At 44.0% G+C, this 24,548-nt stretch overlaps 1 protein-coding gene and 1 non-coding gene across 7 annotated transcripts in view; one reads left to right on the forward strand and one right to left on the reverse strand.

Moving 5' to 3' along the window:
- Window positions 1-4,710: 4,710 nt before the first annotated feature.
- Window positions 4,711-4,783, reverse strand: trnak-uuu (transfer RNA lysine (anticodon UUU)). The gene has a single exon. It is a non-coding gene; the product is annotated as a tRNA-Lys (tRNA).
- A 398-nt stretch (window positions 4,784-5,181) lies between these two features.
- Window positions 5,182-24,548, forward strand: part of zc3h11a (zinc finger CCCH-type containing 11A) — a 37,681-nt gene continuing 18,314 nt past the window's right edge. The window contains exons 1-13 of one of the 6 annotated variants that reach the window (XM_070859207.1): window positions 5,182-5,236; window positions 9,137-9,278; window positions 10,713-10,915; window positions 11,855-11,974; window positions 12,671-12,794; window positions 13,845-14,060; window positions 16,800-16,913; window positions 17,717-17,800; window positions 17,972-18,100; window positions 19,278-19,382; window positions 20,470-20,565; window positions 23,012-23,077; window positions 24,026-24,346. In XM_070859207.1, the coding sequence (XP_070715308.1) occupies window positions 10,862-10,915; window positions 11,855-11,974; window positions 12,671-12,794; window positions 13,845-14,060; window positions 16,800-16,913; window positions 17,717-17,800; window positions 17,972-18,100; window positions 19,278-19,382; window positions 20,470-20,565; window positions 23,012-23,077; window positions 24,026-24,346 (1,429 nt within the window). In that variant the 5' untranslated portion in view covers window positions 5,182-5,236; window positions 9,137-9,278; window positions 10,713-10,861. Of the gene's footprint in view, window positions 9,279-10,712; window positions 10,916-11,854; window positions 11,975-12,670; window positions 12,795-13,844; window positions 14,061-16,799; window positions 16,914-17,716; window positions 17,801-17,971; window positions 18,101-19,277; window positions 19,383-20,469; window positions 20,566-23,011; window positions 23,078-24,025; window positions 24,347-24,548 lie in introns of all 6 variants that reach the window. The other 5 variants (XM_070859205.1, XM_070859208.1, XM_070859209.1 and 2 more) reach the window with 5 other exon arrangements.

A 24,548-nucleotide genomic window follows, 5' to 3' on the forward strand; every position in this document is an offset into this window, starting at 1 on the left:
GGGAGTGAGATCAATTGGACAGCTCTTTCAAAGAGCTGACACAGGCACGATGGGCCAAATGGCCTCCATCTGTGCTACATTATTCTATGATTACACACAATCTGCCTCTTCAGGTGCATGTGAATGATCCTATGACAGTAGTTGACAAATCTCAATGGAGTTCTACCAGAATTCTGAGCAGCATTTATCAATCAACCAACATTATCCAAAACAAATTAACTGGTCATTTATCTCCTTGCTGTTTGTGGGGCCTTGCTATGCGCAAATTGGTTGCCATGTTTGTCTACATTACAACACTGACTACACTTCAAATTCACAAAACTGATTCCAGGGATTTGGGGGATTGTCCTATGAGGAGAGATTGAGTAGACTAGGTCTATATTCTCTAGAGGTTAGAAGAATGAGAGGTGATCTCATTGAAACTTATAAAATTCTTACAGGGCTTGACAGGGTAGATGCAGGGAGGATGGTTCTTCTGGCTGGGGAGTCTAGAACCAGGGTTCACAGTCTCAGAATAAGGGGTCGGCCATTTAGGACTGAGATGATGAAAAACTTCTTCCCTCAGAGGGTGATGAATCTTTGGAATTCTCTATCCCAGAGGGCTGTGGAGGCTCAGTCTTTTAGTATATTGAAGACAGAGATCGATAGATTTTTGAATATTAAGGGAATCAAGGGATATGGGATAGTACAGGAAAGTGGAGTTGAGGTCGAAGATCAGCCATGGATCTCACTGAATGACAGAGCAGGCTCGAGAGGCCGAATGGCCTACTCCTGTTTCTATTTCTTATGTTCTTATGTAATTGGTTGTGAAGCTCTCTGAAATCACTCCGGCAATTCCTGAGTAATTATTCTGCATTGTATCCTTCCACTTTCTTTCAGGTCTCACACCAACATCTATATCTTTACAGCTGTCATCCTTGGCCCTGCTTTTCCCATGCTTGCTGTTTGCACTGTGTGAATGTTTCTCTCTCCCTCAGCCTTCCTGGTTCCTGATATAATGCCAATGCATCCCTATCACCTGTGAGCACTTATCCCTAAGGATTACCTGGCTCCCTCTTCTCATCCCTGGTCTTCTTGCATATATCAGTCAGCTGCTGAGAGCACCCTGTGTTTCAGCCCCATATCCCCATAACATGCTGATCATAACGCCTACCCAATCATAGGCAGTCCCTCAGAATCGAGGAAGACTTGCTTCCACTCTAAAAATGAGTCCTTAGGTGGCTGAACAGTCCAATACGAGAACCACAGTCCCTGTCACAGGTGGGGCAGATAGTCGTTGAGGGAAAGGGTGGGTGGGACTGGTTTGCCGCGCGCTCTTTCCGCTGCCTCCGCTTGATTTTTGCACGCTCTCGGCGACGAGACTCGAGGTGCTCAGCGCCCTCCCGCATGCACTTCCTCCACTTAGGGCGGCTTTTAGCCAGGAACTCCCAGGTGTCAGTGGGGATATTGCACTTTATCAGGGAGGCTTTGAGGGTGTCCTTGAAACGTTTCCTCTGCCCACCTTTGGCTCGTTTGCCGTGAAGGAGTTCCGAGTAGAGCGCTTGCTTTGGGAGTCTCGTGTCTGGCATGCAAACAATGTGACCTGCCCAGTGGAGCTGATCAAGTGTGGTCAGTGCTTCAATGCTGGGGATGTTGGCCTGGTCGAGGATGCTAACGTTGGTGCGTCTGTCCTCCCAGGGGATTTGTAGGATCTTGCCAAGCATCTGCTGATGGCAACCATCTGCCCAGGCTTTTGCTCAGAAGCAGCGCAACTTTAATTCTTCCTGTTTTTAGAATGGGCACTGGTGATTATGATTGCCAACCCTCCAGGATTATCTTAGAGTCTCCAAGAAGTAAAGATTAATCTCCAGGATAAGACAGGGAGAAGAATCACAGGGGGCATTAAAAAAAATTGTGCTTTTCAAATTTTCTTTGAACGCTTTTGTTTATTAGTTATAAATACATTGAAGATGGGGGGGAAAAGTGATAAGAACATAAGGATTTGGAGCAGGAGTAGGCCATTCGACCCCTCGAGCCTGCTCCGCCATTCCATCATGGCTGATCTTCTATCTCAACTCCACTTTCCTACACTATTCCCATAGGTGGAAAAGGAGAGGGACTGCCAGGGGGACAAAATCTGGGATCAGATAACGGTCAGATGAATTCTTAATTGTATGGACCACTGTGGTCAAGGCTCAATTAGCAGCTGTGCAAAGACCCATCTATCTGTTAAGAATTCTAGAAACGAGTAGTAAGTGTACACATTAGGGTACGTAGATCGAGAGCTGGTGAAATTTATGGATTCTATGATAGAATATTTTTAAGTCTCAGACTGGGCTTCTGACAGTACCTTGTTTGCACTGCTTTGCTTTGCTACAACTGAATTCACCTGCTCAGGAGAAAGTTTTGCCCATGTGTGATTAGATGCCTGTACAAGAGTTGTCCCGAAAATCGTCATGCATGGCCATTTATGTCGTTTCTCTGAGGTTTCTGCTAAAGTTACGGTGGGAGATCGGGGAAAACCACCCATTGAAACTCTGCCCAAAATGTTTCAAATGTGTACATTATGTGAGCATTTAAAATCAACTCAAGATAGTTTAAAATATGTCCAAGGAATCCAAGTGACCTCCCAGAACATTTGAAACCTGGGTTCACACTGTACAGTAGCTACATTCCATGTGATGCTAAACCCAGCAAAATAAATATGCCTCCTTCAGGGAGCCTTGCAGGGCTTCTCTCCTGTGCGGCCTCTTTAAGGGGCTGCGCTGACCATTCAAATTATGTATTGAAAAATTGTATTGAAAAGCCAGCAAGCCAGCTGTGTGGTTTCCCTGGAGTGCCGCACGGCTGTGCAGCTTGCTTTGCAGTGAAGCTGAAGTTGCAGTATAATTGAACCCTTAGAGCTATGTCTACTCTTAAGAACTGGAATGAGTGAAGTGAAGAATGCAATAAAAAAAACAACAAATGCTGGAAATACTCAGCAGCTCAGGCAGCATCTGTGGAGATAGAAACAAAGTTATTGGCCCAGAAATCCCGGTTGGCTGCTTCCTGCGGGCAATCGAGGGAAAACTTAAACAATAAGCTCATTTACCTGAAGCTGTTGTGCCCACGCAAGTTCCAGGTCCTGAGGCCTCCACTGACTGCGCGCTGGAGCGCGTGCACGTCAGGACGTGTGCAGGGCTGGAGCTGCAGTCACATGGCTCTGGGCAGCCAATCAGGCAAAGTATGTTCTCATTCATAAGAATGTTCTCATTCTCATTCATAAGTAAGTTGAAGTTCCCATTATTATGAATGAGAAAACCCCCCCCAAACACCCAAAACACGAATAAAAAATAGAAAAAATACAGCACATAGTTTTATGGAACACGCAGGCTGTCATTGCACAGTGCATTATAGGAATGGTACTCGGTACAAACTGAGACCTGCAAGGGTGCACCATTATGGGAGGGAAATTAAGTAACTTAAATAAAAGTAGTCATCCACTAGGTGGAGGATATGCAAATTATTTTTATATTTAAAAGAAAGAAGCTGACTAGCAGAGTACTTTGGACTGGAAATGATCCCTGCCACAGAGAGTTGTTGATGCCAGTTCATTGGATATATTCAAGAGGGAGTTAGATATGGCCCTTATGGCTAAAGGGATAAAGGGGTATGGAGAGAAAGCAGGAAAGGGGTACAGAGGGAATGATCAGCCATGATCTTATTGAATGGCCTACTCCTGCACCTATTTTCTATGTTTCTATGTTTCTATTCCTTGATTCCCTTAATAGTTGACAATCTATCGATCTCTGTCTTGAATATACTCAACAACTGAGCTTCCACAACCCTCTGGGTAGAGAATTCCAAAGATTCACCACCCTCTGAGTGAAGAAGTTTCTCCTCATCTCAGTCCTAAATGGCCGAACCCCTTATTCTGAGACTGTGACCCCTGGTTCTAGACACCCCAGCCCGGGGGAGACATCCTCCCTGCATCTACCCTGTCGAGCCCTGTCAGAATTTTGTATGTTTCAATGAGATCATCTCTCATTCTTCTAAACTCCAGAGGATATAGGCTGATTGACCGCATATGGTGGTTGGAATTGAGAAGTCATATGCTGAAACCTCCAGGAATAAGTCAAATCACTCTTGGCAACCCTACGGCAGGGTAGGGTTGGACTGGGAGATGCTAATGAGGGAGAGCGTGACCAAAGTCAATCATGGAGTGGACGAAAGTGTGGAGTGGGGGAAAAGGCTGGGGCAAAACTGAGATGAGGAGAAACTTCTTCACCCAGAGGGTGGTGAATTTTTGGAATTCTCTACCCCAGAGGGCTGTGGAGGCTCGGCCCTTGAGTATATTCAAGACAGAGATGGATAAGATTTTTGGATATTAAGGGAATCAAGGAATATGGGGACAGTGCGGGAAAGTGGAGTTGAGGTCGAAGATCAGCCGTGATCTCATTGAATGGTGGAGCAGGCTCGAGGGGCCGAATGGCCTACTCCTGTTCCTAATTCTTACGTTCTTATGTATGCGAACGATGCTCTGGCGGTGGAACAGCACAGTCGTGGCTATGAATTAGATGGGGAAATAGAGGTTAAACCTTAACTAAATGTAAATAATTATTGCTGTTTAATATTTTATAACAGATGTTTAAATAGAAGTTATTTATGGACAATATTTGCCACAGTGCTAATTGGGGAAATTGTTTATTTCCAAGCATATTTTAATGCACCGAATTATAGCACAAAAACTAACGCCCGAACAGGGACTTGAACCCTGGACCCTCAGATTAAAAGTCTGATGCTCTACCGACTGAGCTATCCGGGCCCTGCGAAAAGACATGCCCACTGGATATTAAAGGCTCCAGAGCCAGATGCATTAACCTCCACGTGCATTAGTCTAACTGCAGGTCCTCAGTCACTAAAACTGCCATTTGCCGTTGTCAAAAGAGCACACGAACCAAAATCCGTGACAAAACGTCGTGACTTAACGTGGGCACGCTGTAGATTATTATTATTACGTGAAAAGTAATCAGCAAAAGTTAGCGGCTGGCAGCAGAAAGAAAAGCCCGCTGTGACAGTTTGACGGTCGCCATCATTAGTGCGGGCAGGTAAGAATCGCTCATATCGAGCCAAGCGGGCGCCATGTTTGTTGCTGGCTCCCCGGCTTGGCGGCGGCCATCTTTTGTGCGGGCAGATAGGGGGTCGATCGCATCCGGCGTCCGCCATCTTTGTTGTTGGCTCGGGCGGCGGACGGTCGACGAGAGAGAGAAAAAGAAAGGTCCAGGGTTTTTATTTTAAATAAGCCGCGGAGCGCCCGGTTCTTTTGGTACTGGTGTTTTTTTTAAACACTATTTACCTCGCTAGTTTAGTCATACTAATCCGTCGTTGGGCGGGTTTGAAAAGAGCCTTTTTAGTGCGAGTGGCGGCTAGGCCGCGGAGCCTCGGCACTCGCCTGGAGCGGTTACCCGGGAGACGGCCCGCACCCACCCGGTGCAAAGGACTCCGCTGATGGGGAGGCCGGCGTGCTGCAACAGCTCCTAACAATAGGGGAAATATTTAACCTTCAATCTTGTTTTTTGGTGGGGAATTTTATTTTGAAATAGTGTATTTTAGAAAAAAAAAATCTCTGCCTGTTAATTTTTTTTCCCCCACTTGAAGCATCATGTGGATTTTTTTTGGGGGGTGAACCTTTTGGGTTGTTGTTTAAACTCCCATGGACTCCATCTTAACTGGGGATTTGACTTGGCAACAATGACCTTTTTTTTGGGAGGGGTGGGGAAATACATTAATCCCACCCCAGGTTGCCAATTTATAAATATTCAGCCTAGCTGCTGCAATTATGGAATATTACGTTCTGAACACCAACCCCACCAGATCGTAGAAATTTACGGCACGGAAGGAGGCCATTTGGTCCCTCGAGCCTGCTCCGCCATTCAATAAGATCATTCATGGCTGATCTGATCTTGGCCTCAACGCCACTTCCCTGTTTGCCCCATCGTGTCCGTGCTGACCGAAAAAGAGCTATCCAGCCCAATTCCCGCTTTCCAGCTCTTGGTCTGCAGCCCTTGCAGGTTACGACACTTCAAATGCACCTCCAAGTACTTTTTAAATGCAACGAGCTGTTGCTGCCTCGACCACCCTTTCAGGCAAGCAAGTTCCAGACCCCCACCGCCCTCTGGGTGAAAAAAGTTCTCCACTCCCCTCTAATCCTTCGACCAATTACTTTAAATTTATGCCGCCTGGATGAGGATAATTCTCTTGTCATTCCTCGATGGAGCCCCTTCAGGATGGCGATGAGGTGTTTGGGATTTGTCACTGGGATAACCTGATTCTTTTGAATGGTGTTGCTATATCTGCATGTGGGTTTGAGAAATCCAAACCCTTTCTGAGAGATGGGGTAGAAGAGAATTATTCTGGGGGGTCCCCATTTAAAGAAAAAATTGCGATTCAGCTTCAGAATGGACATGTGCTGAACATTTGATACAGACCCACTTGGTATTGTGCCATCTTCATTCTGACAACACGTTTTTGAGTCGAGCAACATAACATATGGAAGGCAGCTTTTGCTTGCATTTAAATTGATTGCACTTGGCCTACCTTTTTTTTTACAATCCTGCCACGTGAAATTACACAGCAGAGTTTGTGCAGGGTGATACAATGATTTAGTTCTCAGGTAAAAGTAAATGGTGCTATTTCAACTATTGTAACTAGGGGGAAAATAAAGTAATGAATCTAGATGCTTCTGATTGGAATATTAAATGGAGTTGGTTGCATTGCAACAGCTTCCGAATGTTATCTTTGTATATTGTGCCGCTGAATTTTTTTACGGCCTATGTTGAACGCCAACTAAATTTGGTTCTATTAAAGAGGAGTTCCTGACCAGACTATTCTGCAGAGCTCCCTTTGATTACCTGCATTTCCTGTCCCCTTTTTAAAAAAAAATGAAAACTCTGCACTTGACTGAAAAATTATGCACCCCTCATAGTTGTAACTGTAGAACTACATGTGGATGAGATGCCACAGATTTGCATCTTCAGAAAATACTTAATTGGCACTGGGGAACATCATCTCGTTGCGTTTTACTAAATTTGTTGTCTTCCCCTCCCACCCCAAGCTGTGTTTCGGTTTTGCATGAATGTCTCCGAAAATAGGACAGCATCAACCTAAATGTGCGATTTAAATGTCCCTTTTCTATGTCGTCCCAATCAGTTAATATCCTCGTCTGTAGGACTGTGCGTAAAGCAGGTGCATTCTAACAAAGGGTTAAGTGGTTGTTTGCACAAAATTAAACCCATTTTGGTGTAGTACTAAACAAGTAAAACGCAATGGGCAGTTGATGTCCTTAAATACCAGTGTACCACAGAGGGTCATTGTGTGTTGGATATTATGCCTCTCATTTCCAAAAATGGACATTTTTACCTATTTTGATCAGAACAGTTTGTGCTCCCTGTGCTCGTGCCCATCCCTCAATCTGCTGCTAGCCCTGGGAGAAGCTCTGTAATGGAGCTATTCTTGTGGGAGCTCTATTCCAGAGCATGGTCTATTTTTGGAACATCAAGTCATTAACCAGACGCCGCATCTTATGTAAATGCACCTTGTATTCAGATGGAGACCCAGGCCACCAGCCTTTTCATTGCAATCGCCTCCAAAGGTCACTTCACCCCAAAAGTAATTCATTGCTTGAAGCGCTTTGAGACATTTCGCTGTGACGAGTCGCTTTCTAAATGCAGCTCTTGATTGGGTTGATTTCTGCCAATGTTTCCAGGCCCACATTATCTCTGTGCCCCAATGCATAGATTTCATGACTGAGTCCAGCTTACAGCACTAAATCACACTTTCAACACAATTCCTTGAATTGAAAAATGTGTTTTTATGATTGATTGGGGAGAAAAATTGTTACCGTCAGTGGGTTCGCAGAATTCTTGACCCACTCGCTGTTGACGCAACTTAACAGAATCGCTCTGTTTGGACCCAAATCTGTTTGGACCCAAATCAGTTTGGTTCTGATCCCAACCCAGAGCCAAGGCGCTCCTTCTGAATGCAATGTTAGTAACTCCTAATTTCCGCATTGAGTTTACTTTATTGTTTGCTATGTTTGAAAACTAACTGGTTGTAGCTAACTCCGGGCATTAGCGATGGAAGTATTGAAGCTTCCTAATTTAAAAGCTGCAGTATCTCCTTTTGCACAGTGTACTTCTCGCTCCAGTGATCTGTTGATGCTGATCATGAGCTGCGATCATTGGGGAGGATATTTGATTCGGTTACCAAGTGGGGCAAATTATGCTTCAGGCACTCTTTGTGCTCTTCTCTTCCCTTTGCCAAAATTGAACCCAGTCCCATTCCCGCAGAAGTGGTGCTTTGCCCAAGAGCTGTACGGCCTTCACTCGATGAAAAAGCTGCAGTGCTTTCCCGTTAGCGGGGCTTCTACTTACTGATAGACACCTCGGGTATAATGAACAGGGTAACCATTTTGGGGGCGTTGTCTCTGGGTAAACTCCTGCAAGTTCCGATTCGCTGCAGGACGCTGTGTCAAACCCCTCGGGTGGACATTTGTGGCTACTGAATCCTGGCAGGATATTTGCAGCGCCCGTTTTGACAGACAGTGGCGCTCACAAGAGCTGGCACCGCTCGGTATTACTATCCTCTGATCACATTAGGAGGAGTTGGCCAGGCAGAGGTGGCCAAAACCCCTATTGAAGGGTGTGTTAAGTCTATTAACAAATGGCCAAAGCAAATGGGGATACTCCAGTGAAAATCCGCAGTGTTTTTGTTGATTGAGGGTTGGGTGATGCGACCACATCGAAGCATGCCGCGGACACTGCTTACAAATTTGGGGAGGTTGTTTGTTGTGTTTTTCTTCAATAGGTGCAGATGTCCTGGAGAAGCAAAGTTGGACCCGTGTGTGTTTGGTAGTAATTAAATTAGCCATTTTGCACCACAAAAAAAAAATCCGTAATCCAAGGCCATTCAAGGCTGCGGAATCTCTTGGAAGATTGTAGAAAGAATGGGGTATTTTCCCATCCGCTGTAAGTGTAGCAGCTGCCCGGCTACATGGTTGTGAACTTTATCGGAGGAGTTGATTTTTTAATCCCTGGCTTCCTGCAGTTCAACAGAGCAGAAGATGGACTCATTCTAACACCTTCAAGTAGAGTATTTCTAAGGCACTTTGTGTATGCAGATCGCAAATATTTCTACCCAGTGTGTGAAGATGGAGGTGACACTGAGCCATTTATAACTGACGGATTCAGTCTTGGTTGGCCTGCAGGGACGCAGTCACTGGATGTCTGAAGAAAAGCATCTATATTGCTGACCATTCGAAGGTACATCAACTGCTCCCTTCTAATTGGGTAACCCCCACTAGCGCAGCATTGGTTTGCGGCAAATGCATGTGGAGTGAATGACGCCCCCAAAGTACTCACTTTGTTACTGGTTTTCATGTTACATAAGAACATAAGAAATAGGAGCAGGAGTAGGCCATCTGGCCCCTCGAGCCTGCTCCACCATTCAAAAGATCCTGGCTGATCTGATCTTGGCCTCAACTCCACTTCCCCGCCCGCTCCCCATAACCCTTGACTCCCTTAGCTTTCAAAAATCTGTATCTCCACAAATATATTCAATAAATTGTTATTCATGTTAAACATGTTATTCATAATATGCTCGTCGTAATAGCCCTCGTGGTAATTCATTGAGCTGGTGATGGAGAGCAATTCTCTCTGGGTAGTCTTCGTGCTTGTTGTCCACTAAGTATTTTGAGGCATTTAACTCTCAAATTTGAAATAGTGCATGCGAAATACCTGCACGCCCATTGCATGCCTATGTGTCCTGTGTCTTCTTACATTAAGAAGCATTTAATACATTTTCCTTTGGGTTGGGCTTCCTGATCATTCTACAGTTTTGGTGTAGATTAAAGTCACCTTGCTGTTTTGAAATCTTTCATTGCGAGTCACCACTTGGTGATTCAATTCTTTTCTGTGGCTGCATCCCAGCTCTTGGGCCGTGAATCCCCAGGCCTCACCCAAGAGCCCAATGTTTTGATTCAGCTGTTTTTCCTCTCGCAACCCCTTTATGTAAAGCACAAAATATGTTTTGTAGCGAGAGGAAGTATCCTCAGACAGGGAAGGGATGAGAACTGTGATGCGGGATTCCAGTGGGCCAGTCTTTTTGCCTTGATCCCCTTTTCTATTTGGTGGCCCTTGATCTTGGCAACTTACTTGAAGAAGTTAGTGCGATTCAAACACTATACAGTACATAAGAATTGGAGCAGGAGTAGGCTATTCGGCCCCTCGAGCCTGCTCCGCCATTCAGTGAGATCATGGCTGATCTTCTACCTCAACTCCACTTGCCTGCACTATCCTCATATCCCTTGATTCCCTTAATATTCAAAAATCTATCAATCTCTTGTCTTGAATATACTCTCAATGACTGAGCCACCACAGCCCTCTGGGGTAGAGAATTCCAAAGATTCACCACCCTCTGAGTGAAGAAGTTTCTTCTTATCTCAGTCCAAATGGCCAACCCCTTATTCTGGGACTGTGACCCGTGGTTCTAGACTCCCCAGCCAGAGGAAACATCCTCCCTGCATCTGCCCAGTAAGAATTTTGTATGTTTAAATGTTTCCGCCTGGTTTTGAACAGGGGGACCTTTCGCGTGTGAGGCGAACGTGATAAACACTACACTACAGAAACTGTCATTACATTATTGTACCCTCCTGTGTAAATCACTCGCTTTGCAATCTGGCTTTTCCTTTGGTTCAGGTAAACGGTGAAGACAGTTCCTTAAAGATTATCGTCCTGTCGTCTCTTCCAGACGGACTATCTTGCACTGCGACGCAACAGATAAGAGTGCGGAAAAGTAACAGCAAAAGTCTTTTTGATTTGGGAGGATCTGTTGTACTCCAGCAGCCATGACTCACCAAGGAGATGATTGCTACTTTTATTTTTATTCCACATGTGCCAAGGTTAGTGTGTACCATTTGGAGTGAGCAGACAGTTCTGAATGAGATAGATCAGAAGAAAGCTAAAATAATCTATTGTTCTGATATGGTCAGTCAGTAAGAGCGATTTTGTGGTACGTTCCTCCAATAGCAACTTTCCAATTGACTCGTCGTCTGAGGTAGTTGAATGTAGCAACTAGTTACTATAGAATCAATAAAAATTTACAGCATTTTGGCCCATCGTGTCAGCACCGGCCAACCAAGAGCTATCCAGCCTAATCCCACTTTCCAGCTCTTGGTCTGTATACCTGTAGGTTACGGCACTTTAAGTGCTCATCTCAGTATCTTTTAAATGTGGTGAGGGTTTCTGCCTCTACCACCCTTTCAGGCAATGAGTTTCAGACCCCCACCACCCTCTGGGTGAAGAGATTTCCCCATATGTCTCCTCTAAACCGCCCCCCAATTACTTTAAATCTATTCCCCCTGGTTGTTGACCCCTCTGCCAAGGGAAACAGATCCTGAATAAATTTAACATGCATACTTTAGGGTTAATGACAAGTCCAAAATGGTGCATTTATCACTGAGGATTGGACACTATAATGTAGAATATTCTGGGATTTTTTGGGGACAAATTTTATATTGTCTGGAAATTAGATTTTCCAAAATATTTTTTTTAATAGATGGTGCAATAAAAAATGTAATTGACCTATTTTTACCACTTCACACGGCATTAATGTTATAGAAACTGTACTGCCTCTCAGTGCTCAAGTACCATTAAGAAAGTGTACTGACAACAGCCTATTTTGCATTGATGCCTTGTGGTATATATCTGTACTTTATGTTTATGTCACCTGTAATTTAGTGAAACCGAATGTATTCGCTCAACAGTGCTTGTATTAATGAGACATAACATCCAGGAATTATTTTTTGTCTATTTATCGAATTCACATTTTGCTTTGACAGGGCGACAACTGTCTCTTCCGTCACTGTGAAGCAGCCCTCGGCAGCGAGATCATTTGTACCTTATGGCAGGAAGGACGTTGCTTTCGGCAGGTCTGCAAGTTTCGTCACATGGAGATTGATGTAAGTTGTCAGTCGGGAAGCTTCCCTGTAAATACATGCAGATCAGGCGTCGGCTGTGGCTCAGTGGGTAGCCTCTGAGTCAGAAGGTTGTGGGTTCAAGTTTCACTTCAGGGACTTGAGCATAAAAATCTAGGCTGACATTCCCAGTGTCGTGCTGAGGGAGCGCTGCATTGTCAGAGGTGCCGTCTTTCAAATGAGACGTTAAACCGAGGTCCCGTCTGCGCTCTCAAGTGGACGTAAAAGATCCCATGGCACTATTTTGAAGAAGAGCAGGGGAGTTATCCCCGGTGTCCTGGCCAATATTTATCTCTCAATCAACATAACAAAAAACAGATTATCTGGTGATTATCACATTGCTGTTTGTGGGAGCTTGCTTGTGTGCAATTTGGCTGCCCCGTTCCCCACATTACAACAGTGACTACACTGCAAAAGTACTTCATTGGCTGTAAAGCGCTTTGTGATATCCGGTGGCTGAGAAAGGCGCTATGTAAACCCAAGTCTTTCTTTAATAATCCTGGCTGTTGTATTTGTACAATTTTATTCCCTTATTGAGCTTTCTTGTCTTATGTCTGAAGATCCATCCCCTTGAGCCATGCTGTTTAGACTGTTGTCAGCACGTGGTTTGCACTAAGATTCATGGGTGTGCGATATCGATGCTGTATTGTATGAGACGGTGTCTCTTTCTTTTTCCTCTAGAAGAGACGGAGCGAGATCCCGTGCTACTGGGAGAAGCAGCCCACCGGGTGTACGAAATTGAACTGCGCTTTCCGTCACAGCAAGCCTCGCTTCATCGAAGGAGTCTTCATCCCCGCCACGAAAGGTCCTTGCACTATGATTGTTCACTTCTGGCATGTTTCCTGTGTCCATTTGGAAATCTAGTCCAGCCCTTCTGTACCTGTTGCTCCCTTTATAAATGCGTCTTCACGTGATAAACATGTATGTGCAGTAGCAGAATATAATTGTGGATGTCAGGCAACCCTCTGGTTAAGCAGGCCAAGAAACACATCCAGTCTTTCTGCATTTCACTGGTATGGATGGCCTCTAGAGTGGTGAAGTTGACATTACACGTGGAACAATTTATGCCACGCTATATTTTTAAGTTTGCTTTTTTGATGCTGTGAAGTGTCGTCGTCCAGCTTCCTTGTGAAACTGGACTTGTTCATTTGGTGAGATGGGTGGGAAAATCAAAAGCGAGTTATGCAGGTGATCCTCAACAGGCACCAGAAATTTGCACCAAAGATCACAAATGCTGCACCTTCTTTCAGAGTAGCAAATAGTAAAACTGCCTTGGAGAACCAGCGAATGTTTAAATGCCTTGTTCCTCAGGGAAATCAGTGCTTCTGAGAGACTGATCCCTTGGCTGTGTGCTTTGCTCCACTGTGAGCATGTGATGAGTGCTCGGTAATAAATCCCACTTGCTAATCATTTTTCAGTCTTTCAAATGGCCTCTCCAGTAAGTCAGCCACCATGTAGCAGCAAATTGTGATGCACACATAGGTGGTTAATTCAGAACTATGGATACCAGCAAACTAATCATGATAAATCTGAAGTTTTACATTTTCAGATTCAAAAACCTGCATTGCGATCATTCTATTTATACTTAGTGCTCGTTTTTTTTACGTATTTCTGGGAGAACTGTTTAATTGGGTCTCTTTATCTTCTACCTGAAAGTCTGGTTAATACTTAAAATGTGCCGGAAATACGGTTTGCTGTAAGTTTGCTTCTCTTGGTTCCCCAAAGCGCGTTGTCGCCGAGTGTAATCTTGGATGCAGCTGAATTTCTTGTGCATTCGATGCTGCCTTTCAACAGCTTAATGCTCGGCTCGCACCTCCTCCGGTTTTCACAAAGCAATGTTAACTCATCTCCACAGGTGTCCAAAGCAAACAGGAGGTGACCGAGGCAGCCGAAGAGCCCATGGTACCACAGTTGCCTGTCAACCAGTTGCAACAGCCCAAGATCCCTATTCCGTCTAATCCATCCCCACAAGTTCGGGGGGTAATGAAACTGGAGGCATCGGAGAATGTGCCAAGCCCCACTCACCCTCCTGTGGTGATCAACGCTGCAGATGATGATGAAGATGACGATGGTGAGATACTTTCGATTCTTCTGTTGTAATGTGCCCGCATTTTCCTTCTGGCGTCAGTTTATTCCCCCCCTTCTTCTGAAACATAGAAAATAAGTGCAGGAGTAGGCCATTCGGCTCTTCGAGCCTGCACCACCATTCAATATGATCATGGCTGATCATGCAACTTCAGTACCCCACTCCTGCCTTCCCTCCATACCCCCTGATCCTTTAGCTGTAAGGGCCACATCTAACTCCTTTTGGTGTTGACTCATTGTTACATGGTTCTTCGTACAGCTTTTCTTACCAGACTATACCACGATTATAGCAGCCTTGCATCCCAGTCAGGATCCAGTCAGGCAATTAACTGACGTACCTTTTTTAGTACAAGAAGCAACATTCCATATAAGCTGCACAGCCCGGGACCAACTCTTTCCATATTAAGTCTTGTGCGAAACTGGGAATGGGCCATGCAGCCCCTTGAATGGGCCGTGCACCCCAAGTAAATTAAGGGAAACATTGACTAGAAATGAAACTGGTTTCAGGCTTATTGCTAAAATAAATTCTACTCCTCGCTCCGGGACAGTTTGGAGTCTTAGCATGCAAGGGATTGCTGATGATAGGAATTGAGTATCAGAGCAGTAGAGTTTACTGCTATTCAAAGCCATAATGACTTCTGCACCGCCGTCTCCCCCAAACTGATATTGATAAGGACGACTGTTAGCCCACACAACGAGCCGACAAGTGTTTCCCCACCCTTTTGCCTGCAAGCAGCTCCATGAGGGTAAGGAGATTGCATGGTGAGGCTCCGAAGGATGTAAATTAATATCCCAGTGTATAACTGACCGTAACTTATTCATGTCTATTGTTGCTGTTGGCCTATTTGGTCAGTCCACTTAGTCGTGCACTGTATCCCGTGGCTCCTCATCACCTATCCCATGCTTAATAAGGTTAAACAACACCTTGATTTCAAAATTCTCATCCTTGTTTACAAATCACTCCATGTCCTTGCCCTTCCCTATCTCTCTAATCTTTTTCAGCCTCACAACTCCACAAGATGTCTTCCCTCTTGAACATCCCTCATTATAACTGCTCAACCATCGGTGGCCATGCCTTCAGCTGTTTGGTCCCCAAGCTCTGGAACTCCCTGCCTAAACCTCTCCGCCTCTCTACCTCTCTTTCCTCCTTTAAGACGCTCCTTAAAACCTACCTCTTTAACCAACCTTTTGGTCATCTGCCCTAATTTCTTCTTTTGTGGCTCAGTGTCAAACTTATCTGTTTTGTCTTGTAACACTGCTGTGAAACGCCTTGGGACATTTTACTACGTTAAAGGCGCTATATAAATAAAAGTTATTATTTTAATAAGGTGCTGCAGCAGCTATCAAAACTATTGGTTCTTTTGAAATTGTTAGTGGCTGGCCCACCACCTTTTTGAAATGTTGACAAAAGAAATATCTACTCATTTCCTTAATCCACAAGTCTGATTACAAAATAAATTTGGTTAAAAGGGTGCAATCAAATCATCAATCGGGATAATAAAATATAATTTGCTATGATAAAGGTGCTATATAAATACAAGTTCTCGTTATAACTAAAACCTGATCTAATAGAGGTCTTTAAAATTATGAAGGGTTTTGATAAGAATGGATACAGAGAGAATGTTTCCACTTGTGGGGAAGAGCATAACTAGAGGCCATCAATATAAAATAGTCACCAAGAAATCCAATAGGGAATTCAGAAGAAACTTCTATACCCAGAGAGTGGTGAGAATGTGGAACTGGCTACCATAGGGAGTGGTTGAAGTGAATAGTATCGATGTATTTAAGTGGAGGCTAGACAAGCATATGAGGGAGAAGGGAATAGAGGGTTATGCTGCTAGATTTAGATGAGGAAAGATGGGAGGAGGCTCGAGTGGAGCTTAAACGCCGGCATGGATTGGTTGAGGCGAATGGCCTGTTTCTGTGCTGTATATCCTGTGTAATACTTACCATCTTTTCTGAACTGCATAGGAGAAAAAAAATGTAAATGAGATGATTCTAATGCGGTTCCTATTCATTTCTAAAAATACAATAACTTGCTTAAATATAGGACCAAATGTTATTTTTGTCTTTTCTTAAAAACTGAGATGTTAAGAGTTTTAACAATTTTCTGTAACCCTGGTAATTTACTGAAATTGGAATGATCACCTCTGCATGGCCACATCGTGCTGTTCAAGTATTTCAAATGGTGGAGCTTAAAATTAACAGTAGTGTGCTAGAAAGAAACCATTACATTTAGTAATAGGCCAGGGACACCATTTTTAATTTCAGATTTGCTGCTCTTTCTGTTTTACTTGTACATATTTTGAAACTATTTCCATTTGTAGTGCTTTGTTCCTTGGCACTTTTGACTACTGCACTGTCCTGTCTAACAACATTAGCCAACCTGTTTTGTTATGTATGTTGGCCAACTGTTATTTCAATATGGTATCAAAATGGTTGCCCTCGGTTAATGGGACTTCCCTTTCCCCCCCCTCCCTCCTCCTCCTCCTCCTCCTCCCCCCCCCTCCCTCCTCCTCCTCCCCCCCTCCCTCCTCCTCCTCCCCCCCTCCCTCCTCCTCCTCCCCCCCTCCCTCCTCCTCCTCCTCCTCCTCCTCCCCTCCCTCTCTCTCATCTCTCTCCCTCCCCCCACCCCCCCATATTTCATATGGTTTCTTCATTGTAAAGAGTGAAGGACATGGGCATGTCCAAATTAGTCACTGTAATGTTTCCATTCTCATTTCAGATCAGTTTTCTGAGGAAGGAGAGGAAAATAAAAACATTCAGCCCCCGACTGCTGAGGAGCATAATGGTGTCCGCATCATTTCAACCAAGAGACAGGCCTTCCCTGTTCAGCAAGGTAATCTGAGCGAAGCCCAGAAATAACTAGAAACTCCAGGCCCCCTTAGAATTGGTATTTAACAGAGAACATTTCTAGTATCTAGTTACTAGCATGTCGCTGCAGTTGAAAAGGAGACCAGATCTCGGGCTTACCACATGTAGGTGGCACGTGGAACCAACTTAATGGGAGGCAAGTGGGAGTGGTTTAATAACTAACTTCTGTTCTGAGAGGGGTTGACAGGGTAGATGCCGAAAGGTTGTTTCCCCTGGCTGCAGAGTCTAGAACTCGGAGGCACAGTTTCAGGATAAGAGGTCGCTCTAAGCCTGAGATGGAGGAATTTCTTCATTCGGAGGGTTGTAAATCTTTGGAACTCTCTATCCCCAGAGGGCTGTGGATGCTGAATCGTGAGTATATTAAAGGCCGAGATAGATAGATTTTTGGACTTATCAGTTGGGAGTTGAATCCCAGGTTCCCGGCAAAATGGAGCCCAGCAGTTGGAATGGAAATGCATGTTCCCGTTGTTTTCCTTCACCTAGATGCAGAGGATTTCAGCTCCTGGGAAATTGGATGAACCAGAACCAGGTGCACTGGATGCCAGCTTTGTAGATGAAGATCATGATGACATTTGTGTAATGCGTTTTCTGTTGCACTATACTAATAGACATTTATTTTTGAGTGTTACATGTATTTGCAAAGGCCTCCCACCCTGCAGCTCCTTACCACAGCGTTGCTCTATACAGTGTCTCTTGACCGAGCTGCTTTTTGTCCGGGTGAATTCTGATTTATTTTGCTATACTAGCGAAGATCCTGTTTTCTGCCAGCAGATGACGGTTTGGATTTTGGAATAAAAACCCTGGAGCAGATCAAACGGAAGAAATCCATGAAAGAGAAGCTGAAGAAAACGGGTAAATAGTCCTTGTTGTCAAGCTGGTTGCCTGTGCTTGAGTGTGTGCTCGGGAAGTTTGGAAGGGACCATCTTTAACTGCAGTGTTTCGGGGTAGCTAGGATCCTTTAGGGGGGAGGGGGTTTTCTGTTTGTAATTCTTCAACCTTGTTCCTTTTTCTTTCTTGTCACAGATGAGCCCCGGCCCCCGATAGACCTGGTGACTCAGGCCCAAAATATGGAGCAGAATCGTGGAAACCTAGTCATTGAAAAGGAAAATGTGAGGACGGTTTTCCGAACAGTGACCTTGTCTCCAAAGCAATGTGAGTGTTTCAGTTCATGTGGGCGAGCGTTTAATGGAATTTCATGGCAATTCATATCATTTTTCATTAGCTAGCTGGTAGAAGCGTTATCGGCAGCACTGTTTCATTGTATAACTTAGTTTTCACCGTCCTCAGGCATGTCCAGAACTGTTTCTGATGTCTGTAATCCTGTACTCTGAGCAATAACTCCCTTCTCAGTCACTTTTCATTCTTTAAGCCCGTATTTTATATCTTAAAAGCTAGGAGCTGTTACTAAATTGGTGCTGTCCAATTTGTGTTTTATGCTAATCAGTTCTCCAGCAGTGAAGCAAGAGATATTGGGAACAATCTGTTCCATTGTTACTGTGCTGGCTTAACTGTAATCGGCCCTTTTTGAACTATTCTTCAAAAATGTCTCGAATGCACTGCCAGAAAGGGTGGTGGAAGCAGATTCAAAAAAGAACTTTCAAAGGGGAATTGGATCAACGTCTCTACTAAGCCAGCGGTCTGAAGCTCCCGTGCATTTACAGGGAAGAAACCGCGCATACGCGAAAATTGGACTGTGCCGCGCAATTAAAGGGACTGTGCATGAAAAAAAAATTATAGCGAACATTACATTGGATAAATACTTGAAATGAAAGGGCTATGGGCCGAATGGTCTCTTTCTGTGCTGTATCTTTCTAGGATTTTTATGTCAACAATATTATTTACCCCACTCTTGGGGGAAACATTTTTGTCAATTTTACTTGTACGCAACGAAATACTAGCAAGTTATTGCTCTCCGTACAAGAGAATTTAATATACTTTAGAAACCAGTTTAGCCTCCACAGTAAGCAGATGAGCAGTGAAAGATTGTGCCCGCGTACTTCAGGGCTTAACGGGTCATCCAAATATGCTGAAACATGTTCTGCACCAAATTGTGCGACCATGTACGTGCTGATGGCTGATAGTGATTTGGACCCCTATCTCCCCATGTATTTTCTGAGTAAAGAACCATGTCATATGGTGGGGAACGAAACCACAAATGAGTAGAAAGAGGATATTCATTTGGCATTGGGTGAGGGGCAGAATACCTGGCTTAATGTGTGTGATACCTTAAAACATGCCATTAATTTTTGGAAAGTCTACCTGAAATCAGGTAAATTGTTGATTTATTTGTTGCCAAAATTACTTTTTATGATTTGGTTCTCTCCTCCAGTAGCCATCAACGAAGGTGAACCACCTTTTAAACGCAGTCTCGCCGAAAGACTTGGCAAAAAGAAAGTATTGTCAAAGGATCCCCCTGAGGAGGTGCCACTAACAGGTATCTTCTAACCGGTTTCATTGCAAGCAGCAGCTATAGGGTTGAATCATCTCTGAAAGAAAGACTTGACTTGCACTTATATAGTGCCTTTCATGACCTTGGGGTGTCCCAAAATGCTTTACAGCCAATGAAGTACTTTTGAAGTGTGGTCCCAGTCAACATTTTCCCTCAGCTGCACTGCGATCGAGACGCTGGAATTACGGTGCAGCAAATTTAAAGAGCCCACGCACCTAAACATTGACTGTTGTACTGCAGGAAACGCAGCGACCATTTTGCGCACAGTAGGATCCCACAAACAGCAATGCAGTTGGGTCCTCATCGTAGTTCCTGGGTAGCAAAGTTAAGCACTGGTGTCTTTGTGATGTTCTTAATTCTTGTGTGCTTAGAAACAATGATGAGTTGCTTTGTTCATCTGAGAATCTTGTATCTTTAGGTCTTTGCATTAGATCAGTTTTGACCAAGAAAACATTTCTGCATTCACGACACAGAAGGAGGCCATTCGGCCCATCAAAAAAGAGCTACACAGCCTAATGCCACCTTTCAGCACTAAATCTGTAGCCCTGTAGGTCATGGCTTTTTTAAGAGCACATCCCAAGTACTTTTTAAATGTAATTAAGGTTTCAGCCTCTACCACCCTTTTAGGCAGCGAGTTCCAGATCCCCACCATCCTCCGGGTGAAAATAATTCTCAGCTCCCCTCTCCTTCTACCAACTACTTCAAATCTATGCCCCCTGGTTGTTGACCCCTCTGCTAAGGGAAATAGATTCTTCCTATCCACTCTATCTCGGCTCCTCATAATTTTATACACCTCAATTAAATCTCCCCTCGGCCTACTCTGTTCCAAAGAAAACAACCCCAGCCTATCCACTCTTTCCTCATAGCTAAAATGTTCCAATCCTGGCAACATCCTCCAGCTTAATAAATTGTGCTCCTACCAACCTAGTTATCTTGAGATCCTCACTCCCATTGAAAGCATTAATACAACCTTGTTGATCTCCCATGCCGCTACTTGTGGTGAGGTCTTGCTTGTCACTGCTGCCTTTGTTTCACTGTATACTTTGAGTAAGGTTTTTTAAAATTTTTACAGCTGAAATTGAGGCATCTTTAAAACGCAACCTCTCAGAGAGACTTGGCAAACAGAAGCTACAGGCAGAAGATGGCCCTGAAGAGCTGGCACAGAAAGGTATATAAAACACTTAGGATTTATTCAGGTGCTGTGTGTGGCCCTGAAGTTGGTACCTTTGGTGATTAATTGGCGTAATGAGTAACCTTAGTAACCCAGAGGTCAAGGTGACAAAAGATTGGGACCTAGTCAAGCCTATGGCAAACTCTGTAATCCGCCTGTGACGTTTAAGGAGTTGCCAAGCCTTGGCTCTTGCCAATTTTGTGTCTACGTGAGTCAGGAGACATTAGGCAAATAATTAAAGTATACTAATAAATTGTACATCTGTCTCAAAAAGTCTTGCATCTATCAGGCGTCTTGTCCATCACACTTTATGCAGTAAATATGTCGTACTTGTACCTGATATACGTTTCAGAAAATTGCAACAAATCACAATTGAACAGTTGGGGAATATACCAATCTACAGCAGGTAAAATGGAGACATATTTTTCCAGTGGAAAATTATTAATTTTAATTACTAATCTTGGTCTTCAGATGGACCTGGGTGTCCTTGTACACGAATCACTGAAAGTTAACATGCAGGTACAGCAAGCAATTAAGGAACACAAATGGTATGTTAGCCTTTATTATAAAAAGATTGAAGTATAAGAATAAAGAAATCTTACTGCGATTATATAGGACTTTGGTGAGACCACACCTGGAGTACTGTGTGTAGTTTTGATCTCCTTACCTAAGGAAGGATACACATACCTTAGAGGCAGTGCAACAAAGGTTCACTAGACTTATTCCTGGGATGGGAGAATTGTCCTATGAGGAGAGATTGAGTAAACTAGGCCTGTATTCCCTAGAGTTTAGAAGAATAAGGTGATCTCATTGAAACGTATAAAGTCCTTAAGGGGCTTGACAAGGTAGATGCAGGGAGGATGTTTCCCCAGCCTGTGGCGTCTAGAACTAGGAATCACAGTCTCAGAATAAGGGGACGGCCATTTAGGACTGAGATGAGAAATTTCTTCATTCAAAGGGTTGTAAATCTTTGGAATTCTCTACCCCAGAGGGCTGTGGATGCTCAGTCGTTGGTGTATTCAAGACAGAGATTGCTAGTGAATTGAGGGATATGGGGATAGTGTGCAAAGGTGGAGTTGAGGTAGAAGATCAGCTGTGATATTGAATTGCATAGTAGGCTTGAAGGGCCAAATGGCCTGCTCCTATTATATTCTTATGAATGGCATGAAATAGCCAATCAGTAAAAGTGGCTAATCTAAGAAAAGGCAAACCAATGAAATTGCTCCAAATATTTTTGGAAAATCATTTTGTTGTCTTCTTGGACTCTCACTAAACTGACAAACTTAATACTGGAAACAACATTTGTAGTAAAGATATGAATCATTTCTGAGAAAAAAAAATCAGCTTTTATCATAAAATGTCTTACCATTTTTGTATTGGAGTCCTGTACACCTCTCTGAGAAGTGTCAGGCTTGAGTCACTGACGGTTTGAGACTCAACAGGAAACCCCAAAGGAATCCGTTTTAGGGACAGTGAAAATAATTGGATTTTCTTTTTTTACAATTCATTAAAATGAGGTGACCTATGAACTTTTTCCGAAGCTAACTCTCCTGAAAAATTGTTCAAGTGGTTGTTTGTTTAGCAAATAAAGCATGTTACGTGTGTGATGAATGAAACCTTCCACTTTGAAATTTGGCCTTGTTTAATATTTAGTGTATATAATGGAGTCCTAATGGTGGCTTTGAGTTTGCTTTCAAATGCAAATGTAATCAGCAAATTAATACTAGTGGCCCTAACTGAACGGAACATAACATTATTCCAGCTTGCTGGCGAGAGTCCAGAGCACGTTTTTTAAGCATAGCCTTATAGTAACACTAAATACAGTTCAAGAGATATTAATGGAAGGACGGTGGAAATTAGTTTCTCAATGTATTTCATTTTCCTCAATATAAAAGTCCACGCAAAACAAAGAGTTGCTTTCCCATTGAGCTATGTGGAGATTTAGTTATCTAACTGAGGGGAACAAATATCCTTACACTGGGGGTGCTCATTTTTTTTTCTTCCACCCCACCCTCCACTTAATGACCGTCCGTGGGCAATGTAAGAGAAAATCTGCTCGTACTGTATATAAATCCCCTTTCTGCTGCCTTTTTTTAATCCCCAGTTTTTTTTCTTGTCCCCATCCCCATGAAATTGTGAATGTGGGTGGATCTTTGTCGATTATCCGTTCTATCTGACCCGCGAGAAGCTGCATATGCGCCGCTTACGGTGATGCGGCCTGTGATTTATTTTCCATTTTCTGAGAGAAAATATCTCTGGGCCTGCTGATGGCGCAGCTGAGATGGGATGGTGCCTAGGATGGGTGCTCTGTACTGCTCCTTAGCCACTATAATATCGAGTGTATCTGCTGTGGATGTTGCTGTGCCCTCTAAATATAGAGATGACTGATTGCCAGTGCCCTAAGTCACTCACAGAGGTCTGTACGATTCTTTTTCTGTTTCAGTTCAAACTCCCAGGCCCATAAGGGAGAGGCTCGGTCTGCCTGCAGAAGTCGCCACAATAGAAAATGGTAGGTCGTCAAAAGTGATGTGCATTTGAATAGTTTAGAACGCTGCCTGCGGCAACCATTTTTAAAAGCTGTTTGTTCCCTTGAATGGCCTGTCGTGGAGACAGCATTGCTCTGGTTGGGTTTGCTATCCAGGCATTTTTATTTCTCGTATAAGGTGTTTCGTATTTATCTCTTGCCCAGATGGCAGACAATGCTCTGATCCTAGGTTCCTCGGGTGCTCTGCACTAATCAATCTGTACGAATTGACACTAATGAGCCCTTGTATGTGTGAACGTCTTCGTTATACTTGCACACCCTTCGCTGTGGGGAAACGCAAATTCTGTATTCAGGAACTGCGGCTGTAATCTAATCCTGATACTTTAGTGGATCACACTTGCTGCTTGAGCAGTTTATTTACGCAGTTACTCTGCCAGCTACACAGCTTGAAATCTACCCCTGAGGTACTTCTGCTTCAAACTAAAACAGGTTATTTGGATTCGATCCAGTCTGATCTAATCTTGGCATCTTTCACTTGTCCTGCCCAAAATAGGAATCACACATAAGAGTTTGCGCAGTCACTGCAGTGTCTCAATACAGCGGCAGCAGTACACGTCCCCTTGCCTTTTCTTCCCATATTCGAGAACAATAAATGCTTGACCTGCAGTGGGAGTACAGCAAAGTACTGTCAAATTGACCTCGTTGCTTCTTTGCCAGGCAGCTCTCTGTACCAGTCAGTGACCTTGTTTTATTGGTAGGGCTCGGTGATTTGTGACTGTTCACGTCTCCTCAAAAAGTGGCACTTTTACTGCTCGTGAATTACAGATCTCGGGCAGCCAGTCGGTGCCACACATGGCAGGTGTAGAAATTCCTGAGATTTGTGGCATGATCACTTGCTCTGATTGCTGGTTATTGCTCCCGGTTGGCACTCTGCAGCAGATTATAAGTAACAAAGTACATTCCACTTTCCAGAGAGACCTATAAGTAAAACAGAAGGCCCCGGAGAAATAAGAGTGAAAACTCTGGAGGAGATTCGCAGGGAAAAGGCTGCCAAGAGGGACCTGGGTGACTCCAAAGTTGGCATTCCCAGCCTTGAAAAACCTGTCCAGACCTCCACTTTGTTGGAGGAGGCGACGAAAATAATTCGGACGGTCCGGGTGAAAACATCCTCTGAATCTCTACAGAAGAAGCAGGCGCAGCTCCAGGAAGAAACTGGAAAGGAAAACCCAACCATAACGCAACCTGAAGCTGCGCCAAGAAAGGAAAAGAACCCTGGACTAGGAAAGGGCAAGGGTGAGTGGTGTTCCTTTTGATTGTGGCCTGAACTATTGGAGATGCCGTCTTTCGGATGAAACGTTAAACCGAGGGCCCCATCTACCCTCTCGGGTGGACTTAAAAGATCCCATGGCACTATTTCGAAGAAGTGCAGGGGAATTCTCCCCAGTGTCCAGGTCAATATTTATCCCTCAACAAAAACAGATTATCTGTCCATTAT

This window comes from Pristiophorus japonicus, chromosome 17, assembly GCF_044704955.1.
Source record: "Pristiophorus japonicus isolate sPriJap1 chromosome 17, sPriJap1.hap1, whole genome shotgun sequence".
NCBI classification, from domain to species: Eukaryota; Metazoa; Chordata; class Chondrichthyes; family Pristiophoridae; genus Pristiophorus; species Pristiophorus japonicus.